The 16,721-nt window shown below is 45.2% G+C and overlaps 4 protein-coding genes across 6 annotated transcripts; 3 read left to right on the plus strand and 1 right to left on the minus strand.

Annotated features, from left to right (window-relative positions):
- Positions 1–63: 63 nt before the first annotated feature.
- LOC128849335 (feather beta keratin-like) lies at positions 64–1,242 on the minus strand. Of its 2 annotated transcripts, none has more exons than XM_054050762.1 (2): positions 1,109–1,242; positions 64–823 (listed from the first exon to the last, which is right to left on the minus strand). In XM_054050762.1, exon 2 carries the CDS (start codon positions 800–802, stop codon positions 506–508), a length of 297 nt encoding a protein of 98 aa, XP_053906737.1. In that variant the 5' UTR covers positions 803–823; positions 1,109–1,242; the 3' UTR covers positions 64–505. The 2 variants fall into 2 exon arrangements, with proteins under 2 accessions (XP_053906737.1, XP_053906738.1); XM_054050763.1 differs by having other exon boundaries at positions 64–826; positions 1,113–1,217.
- Positions 1,243–2,318: 1,076 nt separating this feature from the next.
- On the plus strand, positions 2,319–3,471 carry LOC104066207 (feather beta keratin). 2 transcript variants are annotated; one of them, XM_054050779.1, is made up of 2 exons: positions 2,319–2,423; positions 2,726–3,471. In XM_054050779.1, exons 1-2 carry the CDS (start codon positions 2,319–2,321, stop codon positions 3,041–3,043), a joined length of 423 nt encoding a protein of 140 aa, XP_053906754.1. In that variant the 3' UTR covers positions 3,044–3,471. The 2 variants fall into 2 exon arrangements, with proteins under 2 accessions (XP_053906754.1, XP_053906753.1); XM_054050778.1 differs by having other exon boundaries at positions 2,320–2,427; positions 2,729–3,471.
- Positions 3,472–7,518: 4,047 nt separating this feature from the next.
- LOC104066220 (feather keratin 2) lies at positions 7,519–9,740 on the plus strand. The gene is made up of 2 exons (XM_009568797.2): positions 7,519–7,625; positions 8,949–9,740. The coding sequence occupies exon 2, from the start codon at positions 8,970–8,972 to the stop codon at positions 9,318–9,320; it is 351 nt and encodes a 116-aa protein (XP_009567092.2). The 5' UTR covers positions 7,519–7,625; positions 8,949–8,969; the 3' UTR covers positions 9,321–9,740.
- Positions 9,741–14,694: 4,954 nt separating this feature from the next.
- Positions 14,695–15,039, plus strand: LOC104066219 (feather keratin 4). The gene has a single exon (XM_009568796.2). The coding sequence runs from the start codon at positions 14,695–14,697 to the stop codon at positions 15,037–15,039; it is 345 nt and encodes a 114-aa protein (XP_009567091.2).
- The last annotated feature ends 1,682 nt before the right edge of the window (positions 15,040–16,721 follow it).

The following is a 16,721-nucleotide window of genomic DNA, read 5'->3' on the forward strand; positions in this document are numbered from 1 at the left end:
ATTTTCACCAAGAAAGCTCAGGTGATCATCCCAGGAGGAAAGGAATACAAGGAGACATCAAACTACAATGCAGCATAAACTTTAATGAGTCTAAAGACAGAAACAAAGCAGGGAGTGCTGGAAGGGACCTGAGCCAGGAGCTCCGAGGGCAGCCGGCACTCAGGCAGCCATTCACAGCCGTAGGACATACGTCTTCCTTGCACCCACATGGGCAGATGGAGATGAGCTGGACCCGTCTTGACTTGCTTCAGGAGAGACCCATGGCACAGGACAGCAGGAGACAACAGGGACTCATGATGCAGAGAAGAAAGCAGGAGAAGAAGACAGCAGGAGCTGGCCGTGTTTCCAGACAGCACAGGATGGCACTGCGCTTCCCTCGCTCCTATGCAGGAGGGTGTGAGGGTGCTCAGCTCCTCTGGAAAGCCCAGCCAGCAGCTCCATCCTCAGTCCAACACATGACTTAGGGCTTCCTGGTCGATGTGTTCACTGCACGTCCAGCCCGACCTTAGCAGGGCAGGCATCTTCTGCCGCAGTAGCCACCACCCAGGCCAGAGAGGCTGAAGCCCCCGGAGTTGATGGGGGTTCCCTCCTGGCTCAGGATGCTGCCAACAGCAGCAGAAGCTGAGGATCCCACAGCGGTATTCTGGGGGAAGGAGGTGAGGATGGGTCCGGGCAGGGTCACCACCACCGGAGAGGGCTGGATCACCACTCGGGAGTCCTGGCACTGCCTGACACAGGGCTCGTTGCAGCTGTTGGCGAGTGGGGTTGGGCCACAGGGACGGCACAGATCGTAGCAGGACATGGCTGTGGGACGGAGGTGCACCTGGGAGAGAGGGCAGGGGAAGAACAGGCAGAGAGTGAGAGACAGCCTGAGTGTCAAGAGAAAGAGCATGGGCTTGGAAGAGAGAACTGCCTGATAATAGAAGAAGAGAGGATCAGGATGTCTGTCGCCCAAGATAGCCCAAGACCTCCCATCTTCTCCCAGCAGAGAACAAGGATAAAAGAGACTATAAAAGAGCAAAGTTCTTAGTAAAACCTATACTGAGGCCATAGAGAAAGAGGAGAATGAAAGAAAGAGATGAATGGGGCCGAGGCAGTTGCAGCTCACCTTGTTCACCAGGGAGAAGAAGGCAAGAGAAGTGGATGAGGGACCTGCAGTTGGACTGCCTTTTATACTGATCAAGACCGCCTCTGGCCCTGAGGCGCCCTTTGGGCATGCGATGCTTTTACCAACAAGCTCATCTCGCATGCAAATGATCAACTTTAAAGAAATGGAAAAGCAGCTTATGTTCCATGAAATGCTGCCTTTTCATTTCCCCTTTCATTTCCCCGTCCAGGACGCCCATTCAGCCTCAGAGGCTCCTTTCAAGTCTCACTATTAGAGGGAGAAAATATTTCTGGGGAAATGACACAGTAGGCAAGGAAGAAGATGAAGGCAAAGACAAGGAGATGGAACACTTCACCCAGTGATTCCAGACTTCCCCTCTAGTTGTTTGTTTTGAAGTTTATTCATACCATGCATGGCCTCATTCCTTCCAAACTTATCAGTAAAGACCAGACTCTCAACAAGTTTCCTATGTGAGGATCAGCCCAATCCTCAGCTTTCCCTGTTGACCAGCTCAGGCTGTCTCATGCACCAGCTTTCCAACCCAAGCCAAGGACTAAATGCCCTGCAATGCATTTCCTCAGGCAGAAGAGGAACCTGGGTGTCCCCAAGAGGAATGACAGCCACGCTTGAGGCACCACCTCTTTTTGTCCACCCTTTGCGCAGAGGACAGAGCTTGGATGTCACGGGACTGTGGCTTGTGCCCCAAGCATGGCTGTCATTTCTCTCGGGTGTAGACTGTTGCTCCTCTATCCTGAGGAATGAAGAGCAGAGCATTGAGCCCTTGGCTTGGTGTGGAAAGCTGGCACCTGAGGGAGCCTGAGCTGGTCAACAGGGAAAGCTGAGGATGAGGCCGGCCAACACATAGGAACCTCGCTGGGAGTCTGGCCTTTAATGATACTTTTGGAAGGAATGAGGCCCCATATGTTATGACAAAACCTCAAAACAAACATCTAGAGGCTAAGCGACTGGCATCACCGGGAGACACTTGTGATCTACTCTTTGCTTTCATCTTCTTCCTTCACTTCTGTGTCCTTTCCCCCAGAAATATTTTCTCCCTCTAATAGTGAGACTTGAAAGGAGCCTCTGAGGCCGAATGGGCGTCCTGGAAGGGGAAATGAAAAGGCAGAGTTGCAGGGAACATAGGCAGCGTCTTCATTTCTTTAATAGTGATTATTTGCATGCGAGATGAGCTTGTTGGTAAACACCTCACATGCCCAAAGGGAGCCTCAGGGCCTGGGGCGGTCTTGTTCGGTATAAAAGGCAGTCCAACTGCAGGTCCCTCATCCACTTCTCTTGCCTTCTCCTCCCTGGTGAACAAGGTGAGCTACAACTGCCTTTGCCTCCTTCCTCTATTTCACTTACTCTCCTCTTTCTCTATGGCCTCAGTATAGGTTCGACTGAGAGCTTTGCTCTTTCATAGTCTGTTTTTCCCTTGTTCTCTGCTGGGAAAAGATGGGAGAAGGACTTGGACTCTCTTTGCAGGGAAACCTTGGGGGCCAGAGATCCTTATCCTGTCCTTTTCCCAGGCTGTCCTCTCCCCCAAGCCCATGCTCTCTCTCTCTGATAAGACTGTCAGACTGCCTCACACTCTGCCTGTTCTCCCCCTGCCCTCTCTCCCAGGTGCACCTCCATCCCACAGCCATGTCCTGCTACGATCTGTGCCGTCCCTGTGGCCCAACCCCACTCGCCAACAGCTGCAACGAGCCCTGTGTCAGGCAGTGCCAGGACTCCCGAGTGGTGATCCAGCCCTCTCCGGTGGTGGTGACCCTGCCCGGACCCATCCTCAGCTCCTTCCCCCAGAACACCGCTGTGGGATCCTCAGCCTCCGCTGCTGTTGGCAGCATCCTGAATGAGGAAGGAGTGCCCATCAACTCCGGGGGCTTCAGCCTCTCTGGCCTGGGTGGTCGCTACGGCAGAAGATGCCTGCCCTGCTAAGGTCAAGGTTGGACGTCCATTGAGCTCAACGCCCAGGAAGCCCAAAGCCAGATGCTCGAGTGAGGATGGTGCAGGTGGCTGAGGTTTCCAGATCTGTTTTGCACCCTCATGCCCTTCTTCAAAGCAGGGAGAGAAGCAAGATACTGTCTGGACACACGGCCACCATATGTCTTATTCTTGAAATTCCTTCTTTGATGACTGTGCTTGCATCTGTGATTTTGAATTTCACATTGGCTTTCTATTATGCTGTACTTTCAAGTAATCAGTAGAGGGGTTTTACTCTGGAATTATGGAAAAGCAGAGTCTTTCTTGCTGTCTTTCAGTTGGGATGGTTAAAATGGCTTCTTTACCTTATATAAATATGTATATTCATTTTGTTTTGCAGAACACTACTTGACTTTTTATCATTAAACTGTATTGCATCTGGATTTTTGTTTCCTTGTGGTTTTCTTCTTTCTTTTTTTTTAACCCCCTTGGGGTGGAATGTGTCAGTATTTATAAAAAAAAAAAAAATCTATGGAGAGCACCTTCTTAGTCGAAAATGTAAATTCAGTCTTCACCATTATCCACTTGATAAAAATACTTCCATTGTTTTTAACACTCTTGTGTAGCATTAGACAAGTTTACATATATTTTTCTTCCTAGTTTTTGCCCCAATTTTTTTCACACAGCTGCATAAAAAGTAAAGTTTTGATATTTTGGATTGGGAGCTTTCCGATCCTGCCACTTATTTGGCATCTTTGATACTCTGAGTATATCAAAGCATGTAATAAATTTTTCCGAAGCAGTATTTAGGTCTCCATTTTTTGTTTAAATTGAGTCCTACCAGACTCAAGTTTTAAACACGATGCACTTCGAGTGATCACTTGATTCAATGCTTCAAAAGGTGAAGTGTTTAAATTTCACCAGAGTTATAAGGCTTCTTAAATGATTAGCACATTAATTTATTTTTATAATAATGTCACACTTTAACTCCAGCCCGTTCAATTTTGGCAGCTAAAACTAAGAAATTTGGGTCACAATTCTGTTCTCCAGAGGAGAAGGGGGAAGGGAAATGAGAGGAAAAAGACTTGCGGGTCGGAAACTAAACTAAAACAGCTTTAGCAGAATATTACTACTACTAAAAATACAATTAAGAAGAGAATAACACTAAAATATAAACAAATATATGACATTGCAATCTCACCCTTCAACGACTGTGTGAAATCACAGATGGTGCAGGGTAGGCAAGATCCTGCGCTCAGGAACTGGATTCAGGGACACACGGATCCAGGACTGGGGCAAAAAGATAGACAAGGTCCTCACTTGATGTTTGCCATTGAAGAAGAGAGCAAGACCCTTGTGACCTCTCAGTTTTATACTGGATATGACTTATACGGGAGGGAATTGCTCAGCACAGGATCACCTGTCCGCCCCTCCCTGCAGGTGTGACCTTTTATCATCTTTTGAAGCATTCTATTGGCTCCAGGATGGCCTCAGTTGCTATAGGAACAAGTGTAAACAATGGCCTTTCTGCATCCCAGTGTGATCGCTGCTAGAAACAAACACTGCCTGAAAAACATGCAGTTAATGGTCAGAAAATGAAGTTACTTAGACGAGACTGAGCTGAAGTTAGAAGCCTGATTCTACTGTAGCTCAAACCAGAACGGATGGGCTTCGATGTCCTCTCACTCCATCCAGAAGAATCCTGTGCCTTAGATAATCCACACAAGAGCTCTCATAATATAGAGGAACAATTATTACGTGACTGAAGAACTAGACAAATAGCCATAGGCATTTCCATGAAGAACAGTTTGGGTTTAATCCTGTTACTGACTTTAATTCAGAATTAATATTCGCAAAGCCACCCAATTAAGGGGGAAAAAAAATAGTTTAAAGATGGGTTATGTCCCCTTTTAGGCCGTGGCTTGAGGCAATAAAAGCAAATAATGAAGATGGTAAATCAATAGGCAGACTGAGTGGAGCAAGATGGACTGAGTGGAGTCTCTGCTTAAAAATTGGTTGACATGATTGAAGGGACGGGAACGCACACACAAACTTACAGTGCCCCATTGCCAGGACTGGTATGACTGAAGTAATTAGTTATTCACTCAGATCTGTGAGGAATCACTGATCACACCCTGATGTACATCAAAGCATGGCTTCGTGCTTGGTGGCAGGAAGGCGCCTTTCTCTGATGCAAATGGAAACGTAGCATAAAGAGTACCGAAACGAATTTCAGGAGAATGAAAGGTCTGGTTAAGTGGCCTGGGTCCAAAACCAGCATGATCTGAAAGGTACATCTGTGGCGCTTGCTGTGAATAAAAGATCTTTGAGAACTACTCTCTGCCTTAAGCCCCTAAGTCTGGGCTGGCTCGTTTAAAAGAAAAAAGAAAGCAGTCTCCTGGAACAGACAACGTGGCATCACGGAGTGTTCCTGCAGGATGTTGAAGCCTTTATTAAATGTATCATTAGAGGTACAGTTCCCGAAGACTTTCAGCATTAATTTGAAAGCCACGTCCCCCTTGTATGTTACAAACTAAGAAATGGGTGCAATAACTCTGCACAGGGATGTCTACAAATTTTTAAGACTATTGAGACATCTTTTTTTCATGAATTAGTTCCTACATGAATTTTTGCAGGTAGGACCTTTACTTGACAATGATTTTGTTTTGTCTTGTAGTCTAGATGCACCCTGGCTTTGAATGAGAAGCTACTCATTAGAAATTCTTTCATCTTCACAAGTTATAGGTACTTTTAATTTCTGCTACTTTCATACTGACTCTTAGGGTTAATATGAAATTACTCCAAGCCCAGCCTAATAACACCATTTTTTCCAGCTCCTCAGTAATTTGTTAGCTTGCAGGTGTCTCAGGAGCATAATCTAAACTCGCACTCAAGACGTTTACTAAAGCCCTTTGTTCCCTGCCTGACCCACTTAAGAACAATTACCAATTAACTTGTTCACTGTCTTTAAATAAAGTGAGGAGAGTTTCAAGTCTCTTGGATGAGTTCTTTAAGCCATCCAGACCAGTCTGGAGTGGAGCCACAGTCAGGAGACGGTTCAGGAGGCTTTCTGAAAACACTACAGTGATCTCTGATGAGCTTGTATTTAAAATAGAAGGTTGTATACCAAATAGAAGATCTTGTATTAATAGAAGGAGGCAGAACAGAAGTGTTGAAAACTTTGGGGTACATGTTCTCCAGGAAAGTTAATTCTCCAGGTTTCCAGAAAGCACCGATTCATTAAGTTCTAGTCCTTCAAGGGGGTCTACAGGAAATCTTGGGAGGGGCTTTTGATCAGGGAGGGCAGGGATAGGATAAGGGAGAGGAATAGTTTTCAGCTGGAAGAGAGGAGATTGAGATGAGATCTTAGGAAGAAACATTTTGCTGTGAGGGTGGGGAGGCCCTGGCCCAGGTTGCCCAGAGCAGTGGGGGCTGCCCCATCCCTGGAGGGGTTCAAGGCCAGGTTGGATGGGGCTTGGAGCCCCTGATCCAGTGGGAGGTGTCCCTGCCCATGGCAGGGGTGGGACTGGATGGAATTGAGGTCCCTTCCAACCCAAACTATTCTATGATTCTGTAATACCTCAAAATAGTTTAAAATTCATATGTGTCCTCAGGATTTATTAGTTTTAGTAGGCACGGTGGGGTTGGGCTGGTGGTTGAACTTGGTGATCTTAGAGGTTTTTTTCAAAACTTAATGATTCTACGATATGAAGATGACTTGTGAAATGCTATTCATATTTGTGGTCGGAGGTGGTATGGAAAGGAGTTGTAGGTTCCCTTCATAGAAGAACTCAAACATCAGGGGTAAATGTCCTCTGTTTGCTAGCAGCCGTGCCTCAAACTGTATTATCAAAGTGTAATAGGGTGATATTAATAAAATTTGATGTAACGTGATAGTATATTTCTTTCCGTTTCATGCAGGGGTCTGACTCTTTCTCACTGGATTCAGTGGGATTTCAGATGTGCATACACTTGCAGTTCCTTTCAGGGTCTTCCCAAAACATTTAAATTTAGTTTAGACTCATAGAATCCTTAAGGTTGGAAAAGACCTCTACAATCACCAAGTCCTACCATCAACACAACACCAGCGTGCCTCCTAAACTGCGTCTGAATTGTTCTTCTCCTGGGCTGGAGTCACAGCTTTGTAAACGCCCGTAGAGACCAGAATTTATTAAGGATTTACACTCATAATCTTAATAAAAGGACACCTTTGAGTGATGAATTATGTATTGTACACATTCTTCTAAGTATTTTTCCTTATGACTCAAGTGAAAGATGCACTGGAGCTTGAATTTTTTTGTGACTGAAAGGTGGCATTGGAATAAATTTGGTCCATAATGCCAGAAGATGAGAGAATCCTGTATGACAGAATATGTGTGTCAGAAGATAGGGAAATGAAAACAAAGTAATGAACAGTAAGGAAAAGACATTTAATCAGCTGGAAGCATTTTGCATTCAGGACGTACTCATTGGTAAATAATTCCATGCACAAAGGATGTCTGTCGTCCTCAGGCCATCCAAGACAGAGTATAAAAGCTAACTCATCTCGTGGTCCTTCCTACCACTTCTCTTTCCTTTCTCCTCTTCTGGGAACAAGGTTAGTCCAAACCTACTTCCTTTTTCTATTTGCTGAATGCTTTGCCTTCTTAACAATTTGTTTGCTGTTCTTTTTTCTCTACAGTATTCTGCTTGTGGCTGGGTTGGTTCTGGGGAAGACTTTTTCTCTTTAAAAAGATGGATTTTGCTGTTAGTGTTGCAGATATTTCTGGAGTCTCAATTTGGCGGTATAGATCCTTGAAACAGGGATATTTATCCACTTATGAGCTTTCAGATGTGATAAATGACTTAGCAAATAATAATAATGAATTTGTAGAATACCTGTGCAACGGGATTGGACCTAATCTGTAAAGGTCCCTTCTAACTGAAACCATTCTGTGATTCTATGATCACGAATATCTACGTGCTCAATCATCTTTCAAGTGGCAACGTGCATTGCTGCTTGAGGAGAGACATTATTGCTCTCTACAACTACCTGAAATGAGGTTGTAGTGAGGTGGGTGCTGGTCTTTTCTCCCAAGAAAATTATGGCTCTAATCCCATATCCTCAACCTTCTGCTCTGGTAATTGATGCGGACCTCAATCTGATAGACATCGTCAAAACGTTCTTCTTGGGGACTTGCAGTTGCCCCATTTTTAAATGATCCTATAGGTGTAATTACACCTCCTGCAGGTTTAGAGACATTATTTCAAAGACTGTGAGAAGCAAAAATAGAGGAGAGCTGAGGTCCCAGCAGGCTGAGATGGGCAAAGGAAACAGGGAGCTTTATGTTTATTCATGTGTGGGAACAAGACACAAAGACTACAGAGGGAATTCCTGGCTTTTTCATGGATGGCACATCTGCAGAAAAGCTGCCTGGAAAACGTCTCCAAAGACCTCACCTTTGAGGATGTTTAATCGTATTGAAATGTATACCTCTTCACAGGTGAAGGTGGAACCTGGAAAATGATTCTTCATTTCATTTTCCAGCTGTCTATTAAACTCTATCCATAAATACATTTCTGGGTAGGCATTACTCATAATTACTATGTCTACAATGCTCTGAATACCTGGAGCTGGATCTTGGTATTGTTTTTCCAGACACAGAGCCAATCAAAATACTAAAATTATAGTAATGATAGAGGTACGCGTCTTTTTGTTCTGCTGCCAGCTATTTATTCCTCTGGATCACCAACAATGGAGACGGGATGATTTCAGCTGTCCTTTTGTTGCACATTTAAGAATTCAGTCTCCTTCTCAACTCACACATCAGCCAATCTAAAAGGATCCCTAGGAAGCTCCTGTTGTCCTGGTATCGGAGCCTAGTAAATGTAAGTGCAATACGACTCCTAGACTGCATTCATTTCTCATCCTGTATTTCAGACTTACCTGCATCCCACAGCCATGTCCTGCTACGAGCGGTGTCCACCCACATCCTGTGGTCCAACCCCACTCGCCAACAGCTGCAACGAGCCCTGTGTCAGGCAGTGCCAGGACTCGACAGTGGTGATCCAGCCCTCTCCGGTGGTGGTGACCCTGCCTGGACCCATCCTCAGCTCCTTCCCTCAGAACACCACTGTGGGATCTTCAGCATCTGCAGCTGTGGGGAGCATCCTTAATGCTGAAGGAGTGCCCATCTCCACTGGTAGCTCCTTGGGATTGGGGAGCTTTGGCTATCCGGGCTTGGGCAGTGGCTACAGCCGACCCTACCGTCGCTACAACTCCTACCGCAGTGGCTTCTACGGGCCGTGCTAAAGTGTGAGGAGCAAGCATGGAGAAACAACCAGGAATGCTGAAGCATGACCCGACACAGGACTGAGCTCATGGCCATGGTTTCCAGAAGTGATGTTAGATACCCACAACTCCACTTGAAGTTAATGGAGCAGTGGGAGCCTGACATCCCCTAAAATCCGACCCCTACTTTTGTGATACCACTTTATATTTCTAATTGAGTACGTAGTTCTGCTGCGCTGTATTTGATACTGCCTGGGGTAAAACTTCTAATTTAGACAGTAGGTGGGACTTGATTGTCAAGGCAGAATGCAACACGGAAAGAGCGGCTCTGTCCATGGAACACATCACCATAAGATGTACCATTCTTCCTATATTGAAACCTATTGCTTTGCAGTATTTTAACCTACTCTTTGGCATTATTAAAGTTACGCTTTTATCATATCTCCAGTTCTGTTATTTTTTCTTCCCTCTCCTACCTTTCTTTGAAGACTTTTCTGGGTGAGATTAATCATTGCCAGATAGAGACAGGATAAGAATGCTACTGGGACCACTAATCAGAGGAGAAAAACAGGTTTAAGGCTCAAGATTTGATTTCGCATCTGACATGCATATTTATTCCACATTGACTCACCATAATATTTGGCTTTCCATATCTCTGCCAAGAAACTACTCTTAAGGCTGGAAGTGCTCTACGATCTGACAGAATGTCAGGGTAGCTAATCTAGCACAAATGAGCCAGCAACGTGCACTTGCAGCCAGAAACCAACCACGTCCTGGGGTGCATCCAGAGCAGTGGGACCAGCAGGGAGGGAGGGGATTCTGCCCCTCTGCTCACTCTGGTGTGACCTCACCTGGAGCCCTGCATCCTGTTCTGGAGTCCTCAGCACAGGAAGGACATGGAGCCATTGGAGCGAAGCCAGAGGAGACCACGGAGATGATCCAAGGGCTGGAGCACCTCCTGTACGAGGGCAGACTGGGATCGTTGGGGTTGTTCAGCCTGGAAAAGAGAAGGCTCCTGGGAGAGCTTAGAGCAGCTTCCAGTACTGAAAGGGGCTCCAGGAAAGCTGGGGAGGGGCTTTTGATCAGGGAGTGCAGGGATGGGATGAGGGGAAATGGTTTTCAGCTGCAAGAGGGGAGATTGAGATGAGATCTTAGGGAGAAATGTTTTATTGTGAAGGTGGGGAGGCCCTGGCCCAGGTTGCCCAGAGCAGTGGTGGCTGCCCCATCCCTGAAGGGGTTCAAGACCAGGTTGGAGGGGGTTTGGAGCCTCTGATCCAGTGGGAGGTGGAACTGGATGGGCTTTAAGGTCCCTCTCAGTCCATTCCATGATTCTATTCTATGATTCTCATCCTAGCATCAGAGGAAGAAACTTCCTCAAAGGTTCTTTCATCTCAAAGACCTTCGGGTCATTTGAATGCCTTGTACTACTGCACTCAAGCATCTGAAGTCACCGTAAAGATGTTACAAATTTCACTTTATGTAAGAAATTTGTCAGCTATTTGGCAATTTGGTAGCTCACCATCCTGTCATGAGAGCATTCAAAGGGTTCTAATTGAGTGTGTGGGTTATGAAACTCAATTAGTGATCCATAAGTGAGAGCTATTACGTCCTGCTTCATCAGCCTAAACAATCCCAAAAAGCAAAATCCAAAAGCTCTTAATGGTTTGGGTGTTAATTAGACTAAACTGGCAGAATATCAATGAAAACATTCCCAGGCTGTTAACGAGGCTGTTTCTAAAATATTATATACCCTCTGAGAAAGAACACTTTACATCCCTAGAGGGGAGAATGAGGAAAAGTTAGTAGTAGTTGACTATCTCAATTTAAAGATGAAAGGGATGTGAATTCTCGAGGTGAGTGAAAGCTTTCACCTACTATAAGGAAATAAGTTTTAAAAGATACAAAAGGACCGTGGGTTGTATGTTGCGTAGTAGAGATTTTGAGGAAAGGGAAGAAAAACAGAAAGGAAAAGAGAGAATTTTCTTGTAGAGAATCATTAAAATCCGTAGAGTTGTGGGATTTTGCAGAAGATGAAGATTTGGCTTTATTTTTTAAGTCAATTATGAAAATTTTTAATAAAATAATTAAAATTTCTGAAGATGTTTACTTGGTATTAGTCTGTGAAGCCTTTTGAGCGATCTTGACTCAGACACTTTGAAATTAGGTTATTAGCCTGGTGATGCTGAGATCTTGTCATGTACCTTGAACATTAGACAGCATGAAACTTTGCATAGTTGAGCCATTAGCAAAAAGCTCTTCTGAACTTCCAAGTTCTTTGTTCTTCTGAAGACCAAGGCCAATGTGTGTATAAAGACACTCTTCATTTAGAGTTAATTTGCGTCTCTTGTTGAGGGACACTGGTGCTAAAAGGAGACACCTGATCCCTGCTTTTTGCATACTTTCCATCTGTGCAAGTATTTCCAGCAGGCGCAGGGCAGGCGACTGGAGAGGTAAAACAAATAATGTAGTGATAAATGTGATGGAGAACTGCTGGGTGGAATTTCTATCATTGCCATAATTTGGCTCATGCGGACCACTGTCTCCAAGAACCAACACTTCCGAGCACCTCCCATCCGAGGACAGACTGAGAGAGTTGGGGTTGTTCAGCCTGGAGAAGAGAAGGCTCTGAGGAGACCTTAGAGCAGCTTCCAGTGCTGAAAGGGGCTCCAAGAAAGCTGGAGAGGGGCTGTTCACAAAGGCTTGGGGTGACAGGATGAGGGGAAATGGGTATAAACTGGAGAGGGGAAGATTTAGACTAGGCCTAAGGAAGAATTTCTTCACTCTGAGAGTGGTGTGACACTGACATAGGTTGCCCAGGAAAGCTGTCACTGCCCCATCCCTGGAGGTGTCCAAGGCCAGGCTGGATGGGCGTTCGGCCGCCTGATCCAGTGGGAGGTGTCCCTGCCCATGGTGGGGAGGGGTGGAACTGGATGATCTTTAAGATCCCTTCCAACCCAAACCACTCTATGATTCTATGCTTCTATGATTCTATGACTTGAAAGTAATACTTAAGACGCACATTAGCACTTCATTTGATGTAGAAATTGCTGCACATCCTGGGGGCTTCCTGGAATAATGGTGATTCCTCAGATGAGAGATTGCAAGAAATTGTCTTGAGAATTCGAGGCAGTTAATCATAGAATCATAGAACGGTTTGGATTGGAAGGGGCCTTAAAGATCATCCAGTTCCAACCCCCCTGCAGTGGCCACGGACACCTCCCACTGGACCAGGCTGCCCAAGGCCCATCCAACCTGGCCTTGAACACTTAATAAATGCCACAAAGAATTAAGATCAAGCAGTCAACCTCTTTTAATTATTAAAAGTCTCATTGTTTGGCTTTGGTATGGAAAATGAAGTGAAAATTTATGACTGGATAAAGAAACGCAGGCTTCTATGTGTTTGAATTGGCTATATTCATACAAACTGGGAAACCTGTGGGTTAGCCCAAGTGGTAGAATGTGCTTTATTGTCTCTGGTCAGCAGTTCTCATCAGTCTTAATTGTCTTTGGTGCTGGAAATTTGGTGCTCTTCTCAGTAGGTTTGTGGGGAATCAAAACAGTGCAGAAGAGTGAAACTGGGGAAGATCTATTGCACATCTTCATCTTGTGGTAAAGCTGAGTCCTTGAAATTGAAATGCTTGTGAATGCCCCCACCTCAGAGCTAAATGATTGCTGACCTAAGGAGTGAAGTCGTGGATAAGGACTGTGTATCACATCCACTCCTCCTAAGCAATGTCTTGATGACTAAAATGAAGCAGAAGATCTACATTGCCCTTAGCAGGCATCATAATTGCTGCTGTAATTCCAACAAGTCACCGCAGTCCTCCGAGCAATTAAGTGGGTGCGCATCGGTGAAGATGAAAGCTTTGTCCATGCTGGTATGAGAATATAATAAGGGAAAGAAAATAGAGCAATACTAAAAGAGATTTCAGAAGGAGGAAAAAGATCAGAGTTGATCAGTTTGGTGGATTTTGCATGCAAAAGTACAGATCATTAAATAATCTCATTCATAATAGGTGTCTGTGGTCTGCAGGTAGTCTGGAACATGGTATAAAAGCCTATAGAACACCTGGAGCTTCCATCCACTTCTCTTGCCTTACTCACCAGGTGACCAGGTAAGTCTGAATCTTCCCAGTGTCTTTTTAAATGCTAAACTGGTACTTTGATGACTGATTCTGGTTTTTTGGTTATTCTTAGTTCTTTATAAATATTGCTAGCTCTTTATTTCCTCTCAGGAAGGAAAATTAGAAAGGTTTACTTCTATGAAAAAGAAAGGCTTTATTTACTTGTGAAACAGGGTGTAGTGAGACAGAATTCTGACAATATTGGCTGTCAAAACATCTTTATGCTCCACTTTAGAGACCGACCAGACCAGAACTCTGTTGGAAATACAGTCTCACCTTAAGAAACTGAGATCAGCAAAACCAACCAACCAAAAATTTGTGCTGAGTTCCATAATCTGTCCCCAAATTACATTTTCCACAGGCAGAAGAGCAGGGATCCCAGCAGACTCAAATACATTGAATTCAAATCAAGACAGAAACCTCTGACTGAGAAAATGTGTCTTCTTCACATGCCAAGTCTGCCTGTTCTGGTCATGCAACCTTTGGGAACAAAGGATGCTCCTCAAATACATTCAATAGTCTGCAAATGCTGCTGTTTGAGCTGTTAAGACATGTAGAGATAGGACAAGGGGGAACGGCTTCAAACTGGAAGGGGGAAGTTCTAGATGAGACATCAGGAACAACTTCTTCACGATGAGGGTGGGGAGGCACCGACACAGGTTGTCCAGGGAAGTTGTGGCTGCCCCATCCCTGGCGGTGTTCCAGGCCAGGTTGGATAGGGCTTGGAGCCTCTGATCCAGTGGGAGGTGTCCCTGTCCATGACAGGGGAGTTGGAACTGGATGGGCTTTGAGATCCCTTCCAACCCAAACCATTCTATGATTAAGGTACTTACACCCATTTATGTGTCAATACACAGCTCAGGGCCACTTTCTGTGCCTGATGTGAGCTCCTGCTACTGTTTTCCATCTCCTGGTACAGTCACAATTACACCTTCTCCAGAGAGATGGTACAAAGAGAAACTACCAAAGAAAAATGAGAAAAAAAGAGAAAAGCCTTTGCTGATAAGGATTAGGACAAAGGAACTTTCACCCCAGTTCAGGAGGCAGCTGCGAGGCAGACGCATCCTTCCGTAGCCTTGTAAAGAGGAGAAGCTTCTGTGTTATTTCCAGACTGTGGATAATGGTGTAATAAACGTTTACCTCTCTGACCATCTTCTCAAGGTACATTCACATATGTTAACCTTTTACCTGGATTTTATAATCTTAATACAGCTTTTATATTGAATTTACTTTCTTCCCTCTCTTTTCAGACTTCCCTCTGTCCTCCAGTCATGTCTTCTTACGACCTCTGTGCTCCCACCCCCTGTGACCCAACTCCGTTGGCCAATAGCTGCAACGAGCCCTGCGTCAGGCAGTGCCAGGACTCCACGTATGCCATCCAGCCTCCTGCCGTGGTGGTGACCCTGCCTGGACCCATCCTCACCTCCTTCCCCCAGAACACCGCTGTGGGATCCACCACCTCCGCCGCTGTGGGCAGCACCCTCAGTTCTGAGGGAGTTCCCATCTCCACCGGCAGCTCCTTGGGATTGGGGAGCTTTGGTTATCCAGGCAGTGGCTCCAGCCGGTTCTACCGCCGCTACAACACCTACCGGGGTGGCTTTAATGAGCCATGCTAAAGCGTGAGGAGCAAGCAGGAAGAAATGACCAGGGATGCTGAATCACGACCTGACGCTTACCTCCTGGCCATGGTTTTCAGATGTACACTCACAACCTGGAGCTGTGGGAGCTTGGGATCTCCTAAAATCATGCTTTTGCTTGTTTTATTCTTCGAATACATCACAATTCTGATGAAATATATTTTTCTTTTGCTGTAGATGGGACGTTACTGTCTCGGTTCACAGCAGCACTAAGGAAAGAAACTCAGGATGAAAAGACAGATTACCTGCTGTCTTACTGAACCCTGCAAGTCTATACTTAATACTCTGTATTTTTTATTCCACTTTTTGCTGCCATTAAAGTTATACCGCACCATAATCTGAGCCTCCTGGTCCTCGTTTGAAAAGGTTTTAGCTGCTCACTTTTTTGTAAAATTTCTTCCTATTCCTCTGTTTTATTAATTTACAGCTTTTTTTTTCACTAGAAATAATGATTGGGCTTGATGACCTCTGTACTGAGAAAGGAAACTTGGGGAACAGTGTATATGTAAGGTAGATTCTGGTGCCTCTGTGTGGATCTTCATGGGCTGGTACTGACATAGGTGGGGTTTGTCATATACCCTTAGCAGTTTCAGGTGTCTGAGGGCTGAATTTTCACCCCACGCAAAAGTCTGTAATTTCATAGAATAGAATGGTTTGGGTTGGAAGGGACATTAAAGACCATCCAGTTCCACCTCCCACTTGCATCAGGGGCTCCAACCACATCCAACCTGGCCTTGAACCCCTCCAGGGATGGGGCAACCTGGACCAGGGTCTCCCCACCCTCACAGGAGAACATTTCTCCGCAAGATCTCACCTCAATCTCCCCTCTTTCAGCTCAAAACCATTCCCCTCATCCTATCCCTGCAGTCCCAGCTCCTCCTCCACTTTCCTGGAACCCCTTTCCATACTGGAAGCTGCTCTAAGGTGTTCCTGGAGCCTTCTCTTCTCCAGGATGAACAACTCCACCTCTGTCAGCCTGCCCTCTAAACTTTATTGAGCATATGAAAACCTTTCTCTTCTTACTGGGATGGAAAATCTTTAAATGAGTGGGTATTAGTTCTGAATCTCCAGCTCCAAAGAAGTAGGCTGTGATCTTTTCCTTCCTGAATGACTGATGGAATTAAACGTAAAATCAGGGACCAAGTATGTAATTGCAGCAAAATGCAGATGAGTAGTGTCTCATGTAACCCTCGGCAGTAAGAAACAATGACTTATGAAAATGGTTTATACCAACGATTATAGGTGATCCTTTGCACTGAGGTGATGGATTGCAAGTTCACACTCATCAGTCTTGGTGGCACCAAGGCATCCTTCCGCAAGGAAGGTGGATCTGACCCACAGGGCCATGAGTAGAAAAGTACTAATTGCACTTTCACAAATTGAATATAATTACAACCTGCTTTAGAAAAATTATTAGACAAATAACTGAAGTCCATCCATTCTGGTGAGTAAATAATTTCTTCCCTCTGGCATAATTCGATTTTTGTTGTTTTCTTCTACTGTTCCCCACTGGATCCACTGGAATCTATGACTCCAGCAGAACGACCATGCCACGCCTGACTCTTTGCAGAAATACTACACAGACCACTTGGAGGTGTTCAAGACCTGGTTGGATGGGACCTTGGGCAGCCTGATCCAGTGGGAGGTGTCCCTGCCCATGG

The sequence above is a fragment of the Cuculus canorus genome, chromosome 28 (genome assembly GCF_017976375.1).
Source record: "Cuculus canorus isolate bCucCan1 chromosome 28, bCucCan1.pri, whole genome shotgun sequence".
NCBI classification, from domain to species: domain Eukaryota; kingdom Metazoa; phylum Chordata; class Aves; order Cuculiformes; family Cuculidae; genus Cuculus; species Cuculus canorus.

Bases quoted from the DNA above. Each gene is read 5' to 3' on its own strand.
- LOC128849335 (XM_054050763.1), bottom strand. From the start codon at position 1,217: ATGCCCAAAGGGCGCCTCAGGGCCAGAGGCGGTCTTGATCAGTATAAA. The intron at 827-1,112 runs CAAGGTGAGCTG...TGCCCTCTCTCC, and splicing joins GCCTTCTTCTCCCTGGTGAA to CAGGTGCACCTCCGTCCCAC.
- LOC104066207 (XM_054050779.1), top strand. From the start codon at position 2,319: ATGCCCAAAGGGAGCCTCAGGGCCTGGGGCGGTCTTGTTCGGTATAAA. The intron at 2,424-2,725 runs CAAGGTGAGCTA...TGCCCTCTCTCC, and splicing joins GCCTTCTCCTCCCTGGTGAA to CAGGTGCACCTCCATCCCAC.
- LOC104066220 (XM_009568797.2), top strand. From the start codon at position 8,970: ATGTCCTGCTACGAGCGGTGTCCACCCACATCCTGTGGTCCAACCCCA.
- LOC104066219 (XM_009568796.2), top strand. From the start codon at position 14,695: ATGTCTTCTTACGACCTCTGTGCTCCCACCCCCTGTGACCCAACTCCG.